This window comes from Enoplosus armatus, chromosome 17 (genome assembly GCF_043641665.1).
Source record: "Enoplosus armatus isolate fEnoArm2 chromosome 17, fEnoArm2.hap1, whole genome shotgun sequence".
NCBI lineage: Eukaryota > Metazoa > Chordata > Actinopteri > Centrarchiformes > Enoplosidae > Enoplosus > Enoplosus armatus.
Window position 1 is genome coordinate 2,495,925 of NC_092196.1, and position 19,982 is coordinate 2,515,906.

The 19,982-nt window shown below is 41.2% G+C and overlaps 2 protein-coding genes across 2 annotated transcripts in view; both read right to left on the reverse strand.

Annotated features, from left to right (window-relative positions):
• Positions 1-7,504, reverse strand: part of prr12b (proline rich 12b) — a 29,940-nt gene extending 22,436 nt beyond the window's left edge. The window contains exons 1-2 of the mRNA XM_070923378.1: positions 7,422-7,504; positions 1,002-1,159 (exon numbers count right to left, since the gene is read on the reverse strand). Coding sequence (XP_070779479.1) covers positions 1,002-1,159; positions 7,422-7,504 — 241 coding nt within the window. The remainder of the gene's footprint in view (positions 1-1,001; positions 1,160-7,421) is intronic.
• Positions 7,505-8,217: 713 nt separating this feature from the next.
• On the reverse strand, positions 8,218-14,916 carry prrg2 (proline rich Gla (G-carboxyglutamic acid) 2). Its single transcript, XM_070923600.1, has 6 exons — positions 14,539-14,916; positions 12,323-12,495; positions 11,908-11,941; positions 11,228-11,360; positions 9,877-10,020; positions 8,218-8,621 (listed from the first exon to the last, which is right to left on the reverse strand). Exons 1-6 carry the CDS (start codon positions 14,621-14,623, stop codon positions 8,579-8,581), a joined length of 612 nt encoding a protein of 203 aa, XP_070779701.1. The 5' UTR covers positions 14,624-14,916; the 3' UTR covers positions 8,218-8,578.
• Between the last annotated feature and the right edge of the window lie 5,066 nt (positions 14,917-19,982).

Below are 19,982 nucleotides of genomic sequence, written 5' to 3' on the forward strand. Positions count from 1 at the left end.
TCATTTGCTTTCAATCACAGCATGTGTCTTAGAACTGCTGCAGTTACATATTGTTGCATCAGTATTATAAATCTAATTATGTCATATATAGCAATATATCAATCATGAGCACTTTTACTTATATCCCTTTTCTTCAGGCTTCCTACCCCAAAACCAGATTGCTGTACCCAGCATTGGTGATTACACCTGTAGGCATTTTGGGAATGTAACCCATATATTTTATATGTTCTTCAACTGCTCCATCTGAGTTTTGAGAGATTTTCCCAAAAGCCCCTTTCATTAACTTACTGTATCCTCACACTTTTGGTGTTATATCATAACTGACTGAAATAGGTTATACCATAATTACTGTATAGGTGCCACAGAATATCAGTATTGTTAACACCATTTTCTCTAAACTTTTCACTTTGTTTCCCACTAATGTACCCCATAGGCAGTATTTACAGAAATACTTAGAGTTGAATCTATTTCTCATTTCCTCTAACATGTTACTCCCTTGTTCCCCATAGTCTTGTTTTCTTCCACTGTACCTACATTTAAGTACCAGTAGGAACCAGTAAGTATTTTATTAGTACCTGATTCATACAACAAAATTATAATGTAAATCATGAGCTGTATTATAAAATGTTTCAGCTGAAGTTTCTAGTTTCTAGCTGAAAATACAGTATATGGACAAAAGGACAGTTCGATCCATCCATTATCTATACCCACTTAACCTTTGACCCCAGACAGGTCACCAGTCTACCACAGTGCTGACACTTATAGACAGGCAACCATTCACTCTCACCTACAGGTAATCAAGAGTTGCCAACAGAAATAGTAAATACAAATCTCACACCCGGACTATGGATATGTAAGGATATATAAATGTCCTTAAATTAAAGCTGAGAGTTCGCAAAGAGCAAGCCAATCATCCAAATACAGACTGCTCGTTACATAGAAAGAAATGCAGTATTTCTACATTTGTATTTATAAAGATATACCATCCATCAAATCCTTACCAAGCGTGCGTCCGGCAGCACCCCAGCCCCCGCCCTGTCTGGAGCTTCCTGGGTGGTGGTTGGTTGCATAGCCTTGGAGGGGGTGAGGGGTGCCATAGGCTTGCCGGTGGAGCAGCTCTGAGTCTGGGTGGGACGACCTGGAGCTCCCATACACGAGGCTGAGGAACACATGGTTGTTAGGTTTGACTTTTATAAAGGCCGTTATTTAAAACAACAGTCTGTCTTACACTGGATGGCCTACACTCTCCACTCTCACTGTCTATCCAATGATAATACATGCAAAATACATTTTTGACAAGAGGGAGTCTTTAATGGATATAGTGTTATATTGTCAATGCACTGTATTTTTAAGCTTTGCATGGCTACCTCTGCCATCGTACAACTGTCTTGAGTCGTAAACATGAGAGTGGACAGACCAACCACTGTTGCGACAAGGACATAATCACTCACTAGCTTCCCACCCATGAACACTGCCAATTGTGTTCAAAGCCACCCCTGAGGCACCACTACCAAGGATTTAACTCTGGCTCTTTGAGTTGTTTTTCTCCTTGCACCAAGCCAGGGGGCCCAACCATTGTACAACCTTAGTAATTGTACTTTTAGGTCCGATGTAATTCTTACAAATGTGTGCCTTTAATTACCAGCAATTACTATGTACCTTAGTCCCCATAATCTACCTGCTACGCTGAATCTGTGAGAAATGTACATACATTCAATAGAAACATTTTCTTCTCCTGTACCTCTATTTTTGACTGTGTTTCTTCCACTAGTGTATCCTGAATTTTCCTTCCGGATTAATAAAGCATATCTCTATCAATCTCTCTCTAAGAGCTGAACAAGACAGAGAGGGTTGTGAAATGGCTTATGAAGAAAAGGCTCCTGCAAAACCAAGTGCAAGGTTCAAGGTTCATGGTTCATTTATTTATCATTATAGAACACAGGGTTGCACAATGAAATGCAAGCTGTAGTCCCTTCATGCTGCACAACTATTATTTATGGTGGAGTGCAGAGGATGAACTGAGGAGTCTCACAGCCAGAGGAAAGAAGCTGCTCTGTAGTCTAGTGGTACGGCAGCAGATACTTCTGTATCACTTGCCAGACAGCAGCAGGGTGAACAGGCTGTGGCTGGGGGGGTGTTATCTTTGAGTATTCTTTGGGGTCTGCGCAGACACCTCACCTATCCGACATCAATGATGTTCTGGGCGGTTTTAATCACCCGCTGTAGAGCCCTCCTGTCCTGGACTGTGTACATCCCATGCCCAGGAAACATCCGCTTCCGGGCACTTCACTGTGTGCAACTTGGGTACCTGTTTTAATTGTTTTAAATAGTTTTTAATGTCTATCCTATGTGTGTAATCTTGTGTGTGGGAATTTATGTCAAAGGACCAGCAATACAGACTATGGGGATGTTTGTGGAGTTTTCCACAGTTTTATGTGGGATATCTTTGGGCTTTCACACCTACCAGGAGATATCCACATGACATGGGCAGATATCATGGGGTTATCCCCAGGACGATTATCCCCACCAACGATGACCAACACCATTGTGATCCAGGAGAGGATATGTAGCCCAGACATCCCCTAAATTTATCCTCTGGCATTTTAATCTCTGTCAATTAAACAAGACTTTCAGGATGTATGGACAGTATGTGACTTGTGCCACTACACAAAAGAACTGTAGGACCTTTGTTATGGTGCTTACAAATCTTTGCCCATGCCTTGTTTTGGTGCATTCTATCACAATAGTGAGTATCTTATGCCTATGTACAAACCATCCTTCAGGTGCCTCGAGCATGTAGAGAGAAGGTTTCAACTGTACAGACTGGCAATAAACTAAAAGCTAGCATTATACATGGCAAGGACGTTCAAATTATTGGCACATAAAAGTATCTAGTAACAGTGTTTGACTCTTAACTCAAGTTCGATGTAAATATGGGGTCGGTTCTCAAGCGTGGACAACAAAGAATTCACTTTATGCAGGAAGTTAACTCTTTTTGTGTCTGCGATACTATTTCAGGTAACTTTTATCAATCATTCATTGAAAGTCTATTTCCTTTTTCATTTATTTGGTACTTGCTTAATGAGTCGTCTGTGAAGGACAAGAATAGCCTAAATGGTATTGTGAAAGTCTGCTCCAAGATAATTGGAGCCTAGCAAAGAGACTTGTGTTCTCTCTGAGAGTAACAGGTGACCCAGAAAGCAAAAGGAATTATCAGGAAATCTGACCATGTTCTGTCCAGTGAATTCACTGTAATGCCCTCAGGTCGGCGTTATAATGTTCCCCTTAGGAGAACACACCGTTACTCTCAAGTCTTTCAATCCTTCCGCTATCAGGCTACTAAATGCAGACAGTAGTCATTTTAAATGACTGTTAGATTCACAGTTATTTGTATGAATTATGACAAAATCTTTTTATTGATTGCTGCTCGCTGTTTCCTTGTATTGACCCATGTGTTGTCTCTGACATATAACTATCTTGCCTGAGTTTTGGAGTTGTGTGTATGGACTGGGTAAGCTGCAAATGAATTGCCCTTCTTGCGATCAATAAAGTTGTCTGAATCTTAATTTGTAATGTTTCCAGTCAGGATGCTTTCTATCGCTCCTCTGTAAAAGTCAACAAGAACTTGGCATGGGAATTTTGCCTTCTTAAGTTTCCTTAAGAAATACAGCTGTTTCTGAGCTTTCTTTACCGGGGTGGAGGTGCAAGATGTCCATGACAGGTTCTCTTTGATGCTGATTGCCAGGAATCTAAAACTGTTCACCTGCTCCACTTCAGGTCCACTGATGTAGATGGGGGGGGGGTCTTTGCCTCCTTTTTCCTAAAATCAACAATCAGCTCCTTGGTTTTGCTGACATTGAGCAGTTTCTGACAATTTCACGATATGAATTATCATCGTTTGTAATTCTGCCAACGATGGTGGTGTCGTCTTCATACTTCAGAACAGAGTTCTCTCCATTGCAGCATGCACAATTTTCAAGATGTTATATGTTAAAAATGTCAGTAATGACAACAACTAGTTGGTTGGCACATGAACACAGCCAGGAATGTTATCCGGTCCAGCAGCTTTGCTCATATTCACTCTCAGCAGGGTTCCTCTCACATCTGCTGTGGATACTGACAGTGGCCTCTGGAGGTGGAGTAGACTTGACAGCTGACTCTTCGTTGAGGAGATGGGGGGCGCTCCTGCTTTTGTAGCCTGTGATGGTCTGGATCACCTGCCACATATCTTTGGTGTTGTTGGTGCTGAGGTCTCTCTCCAGTCTCTCTCCAGTCTCTCCTTATGTCTCCTTGATGCCAGCCTTTCAGTCTCACTCTGGCAGCGCTGAAAGCTTCCTTGTCACCTGCCAGAAAGGCAGCTCTTTGGGCTCTGTTTGGATCATTGAGGGGGGGATTTACAAAAATCTAATATGGCCACTGTTAGGAAACAGGAACGAGTCTCTTTTGAAGGAGCACTTGGCATTTATTGAATGGACATATTGGATAGGCAGTAGGCACGAGTAGAGACATACGTTTGCAGTGTAATGAAACAAGAAAGAAAAACTGGGTGTTATTGTTATTGTGGCAAGACTCTGATTGTGAGTGTAAACATTACTGAAAATTTGTGTTTGCTATTTGTATCATTATTATTAGGTGTTACTGAAGGGACAATGTAGTGAAAATTGCAGCGGCAAACCCACCCTCAACGTTGTCACGACATGTTTACTTGCCTTTCCGCCTGCTCAGCAAACAGTTTCCATGGCTTGTTGGCCAAGGTGCACACCCAGACCTCTCCAAATTGGCAAAAGAAAAACTTGTTTCCTCTGGATAATCAAGATAAATTCTGTCTCTCAACATGATTATTACAAGAATTTTTTGGAAGATTGTTTTTTTTTATTTTGAGTATTGACAGAACACCCACTATTGTGCACTTGTAAATGTACCCTGACATGACAAACTGAATGCAACTTTTACAATCATCAAGGCATTTTCTTGCCTAGCGCACCACCCAGGCTAGAGCCTGCATTGTTGGGGGATAAAGAAGCAAAAAGTCTTCACGGAGCAGGAGCAGCAGTGTCTGAACACTGTTTGTTTTATGTCTTTTTTCCAAATAAGATTCTTAGAACAGCAACTTAAATACTCAAAATAGATGCTGTATGAACTTAATAATTCTTGACACTGATTGGCTGGCGTGTTCCATTATTTTCATATAACATATAGTATAAGCAGACACCCCTGACACAGGTTCATCATTCTAAATTACACTTTTTTTTTACCAGCATGCAGCTCAGCACAGCAGTTCATCTCTCATCCTAAATGCAGTTATGCAACCAAAACATGTTTTAGCATCAACATACGTCTCCCAACATTCATACACTGACACAATGATCTCAATAATGTAAAACTAACAACAGCTTTCAACATACTTGTTTGACCGTAATTTGATGTAGCTGTTAGCCATGGACATGAACTACAACTGTAAAACATAACCTAAAGCTTTAAAGGAACATTAGTGCTGAATGTATGTACCAAAACAATTAGTACAGATTAGTTAGTAAAAATAATTAGCACAATCAGTCCAGCAACAGAAAATACCACTGACAATTCTGATAATGGTAGTCATACATCCCATAAAAATCCAACGCACTTGCTGGGGGTTCAATTGCTTTTTTGCTTTTTTCTCATTGTTGTTCATTAAATAGCTTTGTTTGTATGGTGGTTGTTATTGCAAATTAGAAATGTTATGACATCAATCTGGGTAATATATAATGGGAATTTGTTGTATACATTTTGTAAATTAATCAATAATGTTATTGATTACTTGCTAATAAAAAGCAAGTATTGCAGTGGATTCAGCTGGTGAGTGGCTCAGTTTGGACAAAGATGAACCTTTAGTTTGTTGCAGCCTGAGCTGGGTGAAGCAGCCCATACCACTGAGAGCAGAATATGCACATCTGAACTACAGCATCAGATCTTGCTCTCTCAAATACTGTACATTATGACATACATTCTCTTTGTAGTATAAAGAAAAGCAGCATGAACACAACTCAATTAGCATTTGTGAATCTTCCTTCATATTGGAGATACATTCATCCACTTATTTCATCTGGGGTTTTTTTACTTCTTATTATTTTACCGTATTCTATTTTTTAAATACTGCAATAAATAGGCACCATTCCTGACAGAGAGGTGCATTGAGGAGACCGTGGAGTCTGACGGAAGACTGATGTGGTTGTCAAGGCGACCGCTAACGTGAAGCAAAGCTAACTGGAGCTAGCTAACTTTAGCAAGGCTCGAGGCCGCACTTCATTCCAGCACACAAGACGTGTAAAGAAAAGCCACTTCATCTGTCACTGCGGCGGCTTACACACACCGAGCGAGACGGCCACAATAACTTAGTTCGCCGGCATTTAAAGCAGCGTTACCCGTCTGAGTGGATAATTAGCATGTTTGCTAACGTGTTGTATCGCAACTCATGCTCACAGGGCCAGTTTGAAGGTAGTAAGGGACGAGCCCGCAGCTACATATTGTGTGCTGCACAGATGCATTCACTGTCACATACTGGATACTGTGTAAGGTAACGTTAAATGTAGCTACCTAATGTTAACATAGTGGTAGCTTAATATCAGCGTTACGTTACCGTACAAACCTCCACTTTAATGAGCTGACAGCAAGGGCACGTTTGTGTGTCACGTGACAGTATTGTACAGAAGTGTTTACTAATAAGGGAGACTGTCGCCTCTGTTGTTAGAGCCCAACAAGTCATTCAGAGCATCTGCCATATTTCATATTCCCCCACATCTCTGTGAATACATCCATCACGAGCTACGGTAACAGTTCCCTTTAGTTTGAGCATCTTTGAATGCAAAAAAAATAAACTTCATAAATATAACAGATGACAGTATTTGGCACATTATTTCATTCGCACACAAGTTTTTAATTCTATTTCATGGAGCGCAGGGTTTGTTTCCCTTTACTGGATTGCAAGCAGCAGCTCCATGCATCGCACTGCTTTGATTTGTAGGCTACAGTCAATTAGTAGGCTATTGTACCAATCAACCTGCAGTTGTTAAGTCAAACCGAGACAAAGCTGCCGCGGAGACAATGCAGTGCTGGAACCTAGATGTGATCTTTCATTTTTTTTTTTTATAAATAACACACTCGGCTTCCAGCAACCCATCCCCCCATTCGTCTCTCCCCTCTCTGTCTCCGTATCACTATTAACCTTCCATCGCATTCCATGCATTTTGGAGACAGCCCCCATACCCCTCCCCTCCCCTCCCCCGAATGACAATACGGCTGACTGTACCTGAGACTGGTGGCCGTGCAGCAGCACCATGCAGTCTGGCTGAATGCAGAGGAGCAGGCAGCGCTGTGCCCATGGCATTGTTAGAGACAGTTAAGAGCATATGGGTGCCCATGCTTTGCCCACCGAAGCTTACCTTGCTTTGGCCGATCTGTCGTAACTCCATCCCGTCCCAGCCCCTAGATCTCCGAAGCCTGCAGCGGGATAATTCCTCTCCATGAAAGAAAGGACTGGATGAAGATGGACAGATAGCGAGGGGGAGGGGAGGGAGGAATGTCTTCTCTTCTCTGCGCTCGCTTCTGTTTATTTCTCCGCTTGGCGAGCCTGTAGACTGGGAGGAATGGAGGGAGGCGAAGGAGCGAGAGGAGGAGGAGGTGGAGGAGGAGGGGAGGGGGGTCACAGCAGCCAGGAGCACCTCCTCCCTCCTCTCCTCTCCCCATATATTTCACTGTCTATTGTCTCCTGTGTTAAGCTGATGGGCCGTACAACAGATGCTCCACGTCCTGTAGCAGCTTTAATAAGCGAAGCTGTGTTCACATGGATCCAGCGCCGACAGCCGCTCTGCTGCTGCTCACTCACAACATACTAAAGCTATTTCGCTCATTTTGTTCACAAGACGCCATTTTTAAGAGGAATGACTGGGCTGGCGTTCATCCTCTCCTTCCCTCCCTCGCGCTCTCTCTCTCTCTCTCTCTCTCTCACACACACACACACACACACACACACACACACAATTTGTCATGCACAGCAGCGCAGTGTGGTATAGCATTGTGGAATTTAGTCTGGTGAAAGAGCTCAGGTTCTGTAGCCAGCTGCATTTCTATAATAAACTGCAATAAAATGCAACATGTAAAGAATGAAGGCTGACATCATCCTGAGTTTGGGTGTATACACATGTACCTACTTGACAAGTTAAATAAAATGACTGGAGGCATGTGTAATTATGTCATTTATTATATAAACATGTCTGGGTTTTCTTGAAGGACCAATATTCTCTATGAAGTGATTGTCTTGTTGATGTGCTCTAAAGTACCTTACAAACACAACGCAGTGGGGTGTACAGTGCAACATCAGAAATGCTACCCACCCTCAGCTGCACCCACTTTAAAGCATCACATCTGTAGTGGACAGACTACTGGGCAGCCATGCAGATCATACTGTCAGTAGTGTACACTCTGGGATTGTGTCGTAACTTGACTCATAAATACAGTATATCAAAAAAATGCAATATTACAAAGTTCTCTCAAATCACCAGTGCCCATCAACCATAATGAGGAGGCTCTGCCAGCCCTCTCATTCGTTGTCTCCAGGATCAGCAGGCTCTGATGGCGCACCCCTGTGGTCAAAGAGAGGAAACATCTTTTTGAGTGTTTTTGCACAGCAGCGTGGCTTCAGAAGGTCCAACAGTCTGTGTTTTCATTCCTAGAAAGAGGCTTCAAAAGAAGAGGACTGCAGCACACTGAGAGATTAGCTGCTGGTGTGTTTGGCTGGAATGCAAAAGAAGGCAGACGGGTGAACTCAAGTCACAAACACCCTCAATTACACAAATAAACACATATGTGATGAAATGAAACAGGCAATGCATCTTAAGATCATTATTTTTTGGTATCCTGAATGACCGAGGCCCGGCCCTCTGTCCGACGGTTCAGAAGTTCAGAAAGAGCCAACCTCTCACTTTTTGTTCAGTTATGCAACATTCTGAAGGGCTGTTCAACCGCTTCCATAACATCTTGTTCAACTAAGCAACAAACGTTATGGGTGACATGGCTGTGTCCTGATCTAGGTGGTTTGCCAGCTCAGCCATCCGCTCTCTGCACTGTTGCTTAGTATTCATATCCAATTTGTTTTAAAATGAACAAGAAAGCCAAACAGAATTACTGATGATATTTTGTGAGGAAAAAGGTTTGTTTTCAAGGCAGCAGGATGCTGGATTACATTGCATTTCTTAAATACCAATCAATTAAAACAGATTTTGTCTTGTTATTTTGGAAGGAAGTATTGTAACCAACACAAAATCCCTTTGAATGACAAGAAACGTTTCTTGTGGTTAAGTGTTGGTGAGATGTGGTTAATTTATTTATTCTTTTTCAAATATATTTTGGGGCAAGGATACTGCCTTTCATTTAATATAGTTGTGTTTTCATCATGAGGTGATTAATTCCCAAAGTGCTCTTTAAGAGTCAGAATTTTACTCTGTTTTTCACTTAGCTGTCATTAGTCCTGATCCTACATGATGTGTGTTTATGCTGATATATAAGTTACATAGATTGTCTTTATGTTTGATGATGTAACATGGTGGTAGATGATGTTGGAGGAATGGAGTTGAATTTCCAGGTGCTTCTTTGTAACTGAAATAAACTTTGTTGCATTTAGGACGAGCAAAAAACAACTTGCCATGACAGGTGTTTCTTTGTTAGAAATTGGTTATAACATGTATATTTTATCATACAGTACTTTTTGTAAATAATTTATCTTCCTTTTTTCCACGCCTGTATCCGTCTTTTTGTAGGTTCTTGGCTGGATCTTGGACCACTGCAGACACTGGCCTGTATCCATGTAAGGAGCATGTGTATACTGGAACATCCACTTACCCTGAATAAGGTGGTGGTGGGGCATCATGCTGCCCACTGCGGTTCAGAGCCTCATTGTAGCTGGGTAGACCTGGGGCGATGATCCCAGCCAGGGGCACCGTCTCTGGGGCTGAACGGCCATCTGCTGCCATCCTCACAGGAGCTCTGGACCAGCACACAGCACAACATACAGAAACTGAACTCAGAAGAATTCAACAAGCCAGTTAAGTTTCAGTAAAGAAAATCATGTCTAAAGCAAACATGAATGGGCTCAGTAAAGTTGATAATAAATCAATAAGTTTGATTTCCCGTTTTTATAGATTGTGTTGTGTACAAGTGGACATTTTCACAGAAAAGGTCAGGGAGTCAGACAGCAGGATTCATGTGACCAGATACTGGTCAGAGCAGCATTTGCTGTGTGAGCTATTGTAACACTGCTGTTGTCCTGATCCCTATTGTTAGTGGGTTGACTCAACATTACTGTTTGAGCTTTCATTAAGGGTTTGTTAAAATGGTTACATTGAGAGATGTGAAATGATCACTGGCTGATGTATGCTGTCTCTTTACTTGCGATCTCTACAGAGGATTTGTTTGCCAGGCACATTAAAGAAATTGAATATTGAATTAATTCATGGATGAATGAATACAAAATCTTGAATAGGTCACATAGATTGTTTCATTAGAATTAGAAAAAAGAAGGTATAGTTTTGTCAAAACTAAACAGAGATAAAAAAAAAAAAGAAGAAGAAAAAAAAGACAGGAATGCTGCAGGTTGTTTAACAGAAAAACTGTGTTTTTGAAAATACCACCATATCTTATTTCTCAAATGAAAAGATGATTATATAAGAGGCCCAAACTGGGGCTTCCTTTATATCATAACTCATTTGAATGAATTATCCTCACAAGCAATAACACTCATTGCTGTGGAGCATAGAGTTTTCCTCTAAAGGACAGTTGTCTTCTTGACCACTGACTACCTTCTTACAGTACAAGTAGTCTAACAAATGAACCTACCAAAGCTTTCAGGTGCCTCTGTAGGACACGTGACCTTCATCTAGCACATTATAGTCTACAATTAACATTCATCCTCAGGGACTATGAATTTGTGCAGCAAATGTCATGTAAATGTGGCGATTTGTTGTCAAAAGTTCTTCTCATTGGGGCATTTTGGTGGTGCTAGACAAAAGGTCAGGGGGGGTCACTGAAGCCGTTAGATTTGAGGGCCATAAATATTCATACCAAATTTCATGGCCAGCAGTATTAATGTGTTCTGGTCTGAGTGCTGGATGGAAGTGATCATTTTATTCTACATCCTTAGGTTCGCTGAGCACAAATATTTCTTTGCAAATGTTCCACATCAGAGTGAACTTACTGGGCTGATCTCTGTCCACCCTTGTTCCTGGCTTTGTAGCAGTAGATTCCCAGCACAGTGGCAATAACAGCAGACACTAGGACAGCCAGGATCCCTGCCACCAGCCCTGACACATCCACTCTGGGTGCATACGCTTCAAAGACAAACATCATTAACATCAAACCGTTGTTTCTTAACAGTTCCCATACCAGTCAGTCATTAATCCCTGCAGCAATGACTTCAGTCACGACTGAACATGACATCTGTGACTTCTGAACTGTTGCTTCAATTTCTGTCCAGTGATAAACTAATGTTTGCAGCATACAAATGTATTTTGACTACACTTTCACATAGCATTTGACTGAAGGACAGCCTACTTTAAAAGAACTTGAGATATTCTAAATGATGTTGCAGCATTCAATAGCATGCCCAAATTGAACAATTGAACATTGAGTCATCATATTTAGGAGGACATTTAGGGATTTGGAGCTGCAGGCACTATAACAAAGTAAGGAAGTGTACCTTTAACCAGCAGATATAATAAATACAATATTGGCAAATACAGAAATAACAATTATTATGATGATAATTATAATAATGACGAATGTATTGTTATGCATGTATTTTCAATGTGAAAACATAAAATAACATTCTTCCCGTAGACTACAATAATGGATAATATTCATCTTTTAAAGCATTACCTTGACTGTTGACATATTTGGTCCAAAATAATTCCTAAAGATGGAAACAAGAGAAGATTTAATGAAGTAGCTTGAATAAATAGAAGAAAATAAACATCACCACAGGACATGTCTTTCATGTCAATTTTTTCTCAAGTATGTTTAGGTACAAATTCCAGGTGTCATTGGCATCATTTTTTCCACTCTTAAACTGCGAATGCAGTGATAATGATGCTAAAAGACATTCAATGAACTCTAATATGATTTCTTTTTCCCTTCAAAAAAGTCACTGCTCACAAACACTAAACACACTAAATTTAACACAAAGGTGCTGTCAACCTAACTGTCCTCCCTATCTGTTTAGGTCGAAAGAAGCTGTAAGATTCTACATCCACATGAGTGTACAGTAGAGAGACAGCACTACCAGCAGCATTACCGTCTGAGTGTCGTCCTCGAACACCTCTCTGGCCTCCTCATAGCTGCACATCTCTTCCATGCACTCCCTCTCCAGATTGTCAGCCACCACCACCTCAAAGTCCCAGCTGTTATAGAGCAGCGAGCGGGAAAGGAAGGAGGTTGCTGACTGCTCGTCCACCAACACTGGATCTCCTGCAGGACACAGGCCAAAGACACTCACAGAGTTCACACTGAGTGACAACCCCAATATAGAAACAAAAGTAATAAATACAGTAGTATCTGAAAAATAATTTTTCACTTTGTTTCATTGTTTTGGCTCAGGATTCCAGCTCATAGGATTTCAAATGAGACAATGACTGAGGTTAAAGTTCTTCTAGCTTTTCAATTAAATTCAATTCAATTTTATTTATATAGCGCCAAATCACAACAAAAGTCATCTCATGACACTTTACAAATAGAGCAGGTCTAGACTGACTCTTCATAATGTTATTACAGAGACCCAACAGTTCCCACCATGAGCAAGCACTTTGGCGACAGTGGCAAGGAAAAACTTCCTTTTAAGAGGCAGAAACCTCGAGCAGAACCAGACTCTAGGTGGGCGGTCATCTGCTTTGACCGGTTAGGTTTGAGAGAGAGAGAGGGAGAGAGAGAGAGAGACATAGAGAGGGAGGGAGAAAGAGAGAGGGGGAGAGACAGACAGACAGACTGAAAGAGACAAAGAGAGAGAGATAGACATAGAGACACAGATTGACAGACCGACAGACCGGCAGACAGACAGGCTTTTAAGGGTAAAGCCTGTCATTTTCTTAAACCATGTGCCGAGCCTAACCAACTGATATATCTTCTTCCTCTGTGCCATAAAAAACTACTAAAAACGCATCAGTGAGCCATACTGTTGCACTGGGTGACATGTTCCTTCATTACCATGAACACACACACTGTAGTTTATTTGGACTCAATCCCACATACACCGTCCTGCTGCCCCAAATACTCACTAGGAGGGCACCAAATGTGGATTAATCCACTGCTGAAAATAGTCCCCGGCAAATGTACTATTTTCTCCTGCATTTGATAAAAACTACAGTTGACGGTCGAACAAAACAAACCGGGTTACTTAAAAGAACCAGTCTTCTCATCACTACCTGAGTGTCCCAAAAAGAGTAGCGGAGTCGGAGAGTATTGAAAGGCGGACTAACTTGATGCTGGTTTGGCTCTTTTTGTGGGATTTGTTGCATTGCATATTATATCACACAGAAGGTGAACATTTCAAAGTCTGAATAAAGTTTCTAGGTGAAAGTTTGTGGGACTAGTAAGGTTGCAAAGTTGTTTCCAGAAGAAAAGTGAAGAAGTGGAATAAAGATGTTCTTCATGAAATGGCCATTATACTTAAAATTAGACAGAAACTAGAATAACCGCCCAGCAGTTGTATGCCTCTGCCAACCAGTCTAGTTGCAGTTTACGTCCATGTCTGCCCAGACTCATATCACATATGTAGTGAATACTTGGAAGGAATTGAATAAAAAGTATAAAGTGATTCATTGTTGTGTCCATTTAAACATCTGTGTGAAAGTTTGTCGTAATTACCACAGTCATCCTTGAGTGGACATTTGTGCCAAATTTGAAGAATATTTCTTCAAGGCATTCCTGAGATATGGAAAATGATTATAAAGCCAGACTGGTTGGACTATTAAAACATATGCATGATAGTGAAATTAATAGAAATTAGTAATATGGACATAGAATTGTCCTAACAATATAAAAGAAATCATCTGATATATTAGATATGTGCAATATCCACAGGAAATAGTCTATTCAGTATTTTATACAAATTGCTAGTTTTACACAAACTTCCTCCAGGTATTAATTTCACTATTTAGGTTAATTGTACAGTTGTGTACAATTGTATGTGGGTGGGGGGCCAGTGCATATACAATGATAATGATGATTTGTAGTGACAACAAATATAAGAGCTTAATATACTAAATGTGTCAAATGTGAGATATATAGCCTCCGAGTGGTAGAATATGCAGTGGGGAACAAGGTAAGCCTTAAAGTACAAATGACTTAAGTATTAGATACATTCATTTTATAAAAAGGAACCATAAGTGAAATTCAGAATAAATGAATAAATAAATAAATGTAGATATATTTATATGTGTAAATGTATATGTTTGGTGAGTGCAGTGTGCCTTTGTATAAACTGACCATCTCTGAGTGAGAAGAGGTGTGGTTTACCTGAAGTGTGTCTGTAGGTGACAGAGCAGTGGGCCAGCTGTAGCAGGAACAGCATAAGAATCCACACCACTGACAAGGCTGCCATTGAAGCAAAAAAACGACACGGAAAATGACAACGAAGATCTTCTGTGGAAAAAAAAAAGTGTTGCCTGAACACTTCTGGCCAGAGAGGATGAGTCCCTTAATGCTCACCTGTCCAACACTGTTACCTCCTTATTTGGCTGTAGCTTGCTCCGTCTGTCAAAGCTTTCCAGGAGAAAAACACCACTAATTCTTCTAGATTTTCAGAAACATGGAGGCACCAATATTACTTGAAACTAAACTTCTTAAAGTTGAGTTTTGTGTTGAAACCGTCAGGCCACAACGTGTTGTGCTGTTTTCCAAATGAAAAGTCACATCACAAACCTGTCGGACAGCATACCAGCTGGAGGGAGGAACCTCCAAAACCTGTCTGTCTGCCTGTCTCACTGTCTAATCATTACACACTGGCTTTCTTTACTTTCTTCCTTCTTCACTCTCCTTGAGAGTGTGTGTCCATGTGTATACTCATTTGTTTATTGCACATTGCTGAAACTAGTAAGTAAGTTTATTTAGTATGGCACCTTTCACAGAGCAAGGTCACAAAGTGCTTCACAATAATAAAATTATTAAGTAAGAACATGCAAACATTAAAAAGAAACAAATAAAAAAGATGGACGACAACAGGCCATTAAAACACACAAAATTACAAACACTAGACAGCACAAGGCGAGACAAGGGCATCCACAGAGACCGCAGATCGTACGATAGGAAGAGCATTCCACAGTGTTGGAGCCACCACTTCGAAGGCACGATCACCTTTTGTTTTCAGTCGAGAATGAGGGACAACCAGTAAGCCCTGGTCAGAAGACCTAAGTTACCTAGTGGTGATGTAAGGATGAAAGGTCAGAGATGTACACAGGTGCAGGACCATGTAGGGCTCTGTATGTGAGAACAAGAACCTTAAAATGAATCCTAAGCTTGATCTAAAGCCAATGTAAAGAAGATGAGATGGGTGTGTTGTCAGTCGTCCTGCTGGACCTGGTCAACAGGCTCAGCGTTCTGGACCATTTTGTACACGGTCCAGGGACGGCTTGCTGAGGCAGGTGAAAAGGGAATTGCAGTAAATTGGCTTAAAAGAGACATACAGCTGGATATCATCAGCATAACAGTGATATGAGATACCTCAAAATTTGCTAATAATATGACCTGAGGAAACAAATACAAAGCAAATAATATAGGACCTAGGGCAGAATCCAAGGCGTACCACAGGTAAATTAGTAGTTTCAGACATGAAGGGACCAAGTGACACAGAAAAAACCCTATCCGAGAGATAAGGGGAGAACCAGTCCAGGGCGGTCCCAGAGACACCCACCCACTGCCTAAGCCTTTCAGGGAGGATGCTGTGATCTACAGTATCAAAAGCTGTGCTAAGATCCAACAGCAAAACACACCAGCATTCGCCCACATCAGAAGACATCATTATGTCATTGGAGACTCGAAGAGCTGTTTCAGTGAAGTGCTTCTGATGGAAACCAAAAAAGGTTTCTCTAAAATTTTTGAGATGATAGGCAGCTTAGATGTAGGCCTATAGTTTTTGGGAAGGGATGGATCAAGGTTAGTGTTTTTCAGAAGAGTCTGAACAACTGCATGTTTAAAATAAGCTGGGACACAACCAGATTGCAGGGAGCTATTTATAATAGAGACCAGGTATGGATTAATAGACCCAAGTACATTTTTCAGCATGGAAGCTGGTAAAATATCTAAGGTTTTTTTACAGACCCAGCAAAGCTGCAAGAAATGTCATTGACGTGACTATTAAAATCACCAGCCATAATTACTCTGTCCAACCTAATGATAGAGAACGAAAAATCACTGAATTAAAATAATAAATAAAAGAACCAAGGGGCCTTTCAGACTTGGTTAGCCCAGGGGTCTCCCAAAGCAGCAAACGGGTACCGGGAGACCAGGAGGGCTGCAGCTTCGGTGTGGGAGGAGTTCGGGGAGACTATGGAGAAGGACTTTCAGTTGGCCTCAAGGAAGTCTGGCAAAGCATGAAAAGACTCAGGAGGGGAAAGTAGGGCTTGGCTCGCAGGGGAGGCAGCAGGGGAGGAGAACTGCTGACCCTGTCTGGGGATATTGTCGAGGGGTGGAAAGAGCACTTTGAGGAACTCCTGAACCTGACCAACACGTCCTCTGCTGAGGGGTCAGAGTTTGAAGACCCAGGGGAAGCTTCACCCATATCCTTGGCAGTGGTCACTGAGGTAGTCAAACAAAAACAAAAACACTAACTGGCATCTGTTTGCATGATACACCATGTACAGTTGTGTTCAAAATAATAGCAGTGTGATTAAAAAGGTGAGTAAACGTCAAAATCCCTCAAATAAATTGTATTTTAATGAACACAAATGCATTGGGGACACAACACTTTCTATTTCAAAGCAAGAAAATTGGAAAAAGTAATTGAATTTGATAATATTTTACAGAAAGTCAAGAAATATAATGTTCAAAAAAATAGCAGTGTTGACATCTGTCTTTACAAACTCAAATGTACTGTATAAACTAAGAAATGCTTGAAGATTCAACTTTCCTGAGAATCATAAACTAATATTTAGTTGCATAACCACGGTTTCTGATAACTGCTTCACATCTGTGGTGCATGGAGTTGACCAACTTCTGGCACCGGTCAACAGGTATTGCAGCCCAGGACACTTGTACTACGTTCCACAATTCCTCTGAATTTCTTGGTTTTGCCTCATGAACAGCATTTTTCATGTCAGCCCACAAGTCTTCTATGGGATTAAGGTCCGGGGATTGTGCTGGCCACTCCATTACTTGAATGCGGTTTGTCTGGAACCATGATTTTGCTCGCTTGCTGGTGTGTTTGGGGTCATTGTCTTGTTGAAACACCCATTTCAAGGGCATTTCCTCTTCAGCATACGGCAACATGACTTCTTCCAGTATTCTGATGTACTCAGACTGATCCATGACCCCTGGTATGCGATAGATAGGACCAACACCACAGTACGAGAAACATCCCCATATCATGATGCTTGCACCACCATGCTTCACCGTCTTCACTGTGTACTGTGGCTTGAATTCAGTGTTTGCAGGACGTCTGACAAACTGTCTGTGGCCCTTAGACCCAAAAAGAACAATCTTACTCTCATCAGTCCACAAAATATTACGCCATTTCTTTTTAGGCCAGTCAATGTGTTCTTTGGCAAATTGTAACCGCTTCAGCACATGTCTTTTTTTTAACAATGGGACTTTGCGGGGGCTTCTTGCTGGTAGCTTGGCTTCACGTAGACGTCGTCTGATTGTTACAGTCCTCACAGGCAACCTTAGATCTTCTTTGATCCTCCTGGGGCTGATCATTGGCTGAGCCTTTGCCATTCTGGTTATTCTCCGATCTATTTGAATCGTCGTTTTTCTTTTTCTTCCTCGCCTTTCTGGTTTTGGCTGCCATTTTAAAGCGTTTGATATCATTGTAGCTGAACAGCATATCATTTTCTGCACTTCTTTATAGGTTTTCCCTTCTTTGATTAATTCCTTAATCAAAGAACGCTCTTCTTCTGAACAGCGTCTTGAACGACACATTTTACTCTGTTTTTCAAGGACAAATGCACAGCCAGCATATGCAGCGTCAGTTGCCTTGATCCTTAAATGAGGGCCACCTGTTTAACACCTGTTTTTTTCACATTATCAATAACCTCACTTATTGAACTCAGCACTGCTATTTTTTTGAACACGCCCCTTTCAGTTAATGATTCAGTTTCACAGAATCAGCAGCATGCACGCCATGCCTGTTGGGTCTGTTGGTTTTCTATACCTTTACTAAACCTTCTAGAAACTTACTTGCAGTGTAGAAGTTGAAATTTTAACAAAAACAGTGATTTATCTTGCTAGTGATGTGGGACTGCTATTATTTTGAACACAACTGTATGTATCATTTCCTGTTGGTACAAAACACTACAATGCATTCATTCCTTGTATGCCAACTTCCAAATGGTGCACTGTCAACATACAAACACAGTATACATACATCAGTGTATAGTCTCTGAACAGGGACACAGTGCTCATATGACCAAACTAACACCTTCAGCTTCACTGCACTGGTGCATCTGATATCAACCAAGTATAATCTTGTTCATGGAGCCATTTAAGGACACAAAAGAAAAACCCAAATTACGAGAATTTAGATCACGGCCTGAAGCATGAAAACATAGCTCAAATCAGTTTGAAAAGTCATACAAAACACAAGAGAAAGACATGTTTGGGTAAATGTTTTAATGATGTATAAAAGTGATTTGACTTTTATTTTAATATAAAACTGCTGATGTGAATTGCAGGTTGTAAGGTAGATATAAATATGAATTCATATGAAAATGAAAAAGAAGAGAAACCAAACTGCCCGAAGCATTACAAATGTCAGATACCAATACTGTGAGAGGATTTGTTTTTTTGTTTTTTTTTAGCATTTTTTCTTGGTGTGCATCTTCTTGAGTTAATCTTTCCTTGCAAACAAAAAGCAGAGAAGAAGGTGTGAATTGGACTCATGCCTGTGTTTTTTGATTGTCTCACTACCAATTAAAGCACACGTCTGGACATAACACCGCCCCCAACAAAAACAACTGGCCATGATCTGTTTGGGAAGCTGGGGAGGGCTGCTGGTTGCTCATCCCTGTGGCTGCAATAGTGACCTTTACTGGTTGGTTGGGGCTACTGCACAGTTGGGGGCAGGGGTGGGTGTGTGGCTCTCACATCTCCATAGAGTTAGACTGCATTCCAAAATCCAAATTATGGATTATAACATCCTGTACTCCTGTTCTGAAGGACACCCTTGAACACAGAATGTTTGATAAATGCTCTGCAGGAGGGGGCTGGACTGCCTTTAGGCTCCTGTGAGATCATATAGAAATCTGATATTTTGGGCAATACTAGAATATTACACACCTTCAAGACTGAAAGAACAGAGCTTCCTATCCACTCCACAGTCTTAACTCAAGGTCCACTTATTAGCTTTTTCCAGAACTTTCAGCCTCATATCCCTGTCATCATTAGTGAATAAAGCTTGCTCAGCTGTTATGCAGATGGCTTAGATGTCATCCAGTGACCTTGGTAAGAAACTTCAGTCACGTGATAACAGGTGGTCGAATATGGATGCCTGTCAGAACATCCAACCAGTCACCTGCAGTCAGCTCTTACCTCCAACCATTCAACACTCCTTACACTCCTCCTGCTGTTACACCCTAAATAATCATTATGACATCACATGTGACAGCAGGGGGGAATACCACATCAGTGAAATCAGTAAGGAGCCTGGACAAGAGACTGAATGAACACCAGACCAAAACCTCTCACAACATCCACTCACCAGGTCATGGAGCAGGAGTCAGGGAGGGCATTCAAGTCTGACACCAGAG

Bases quoted from the DNA above. Each gene is read 5' to 3' on its own strand.
- prrg2 (XM_070923600.1), bottom strand. From the start codon at position 14,623: ATGGCAGCCTTGTCAGTGGTGTGGATTCTTATGCTGTTCCTGCTACAG. The intron at 10,021-11,227 runs GTAAGTTCACTC...GTGCTGGTCCAG, and splicing joins GGTGGACAGAGATCAGCCCA to AGCTCCTGTGAGGATGGCAG. The intron at 8,622-9,876 runs GTAAGTGGATGT...CTTTGACCACAG, and splicing joins CCACCACCACCTTATTCAGG to GGGTGCGCCATCAGAGCCTG.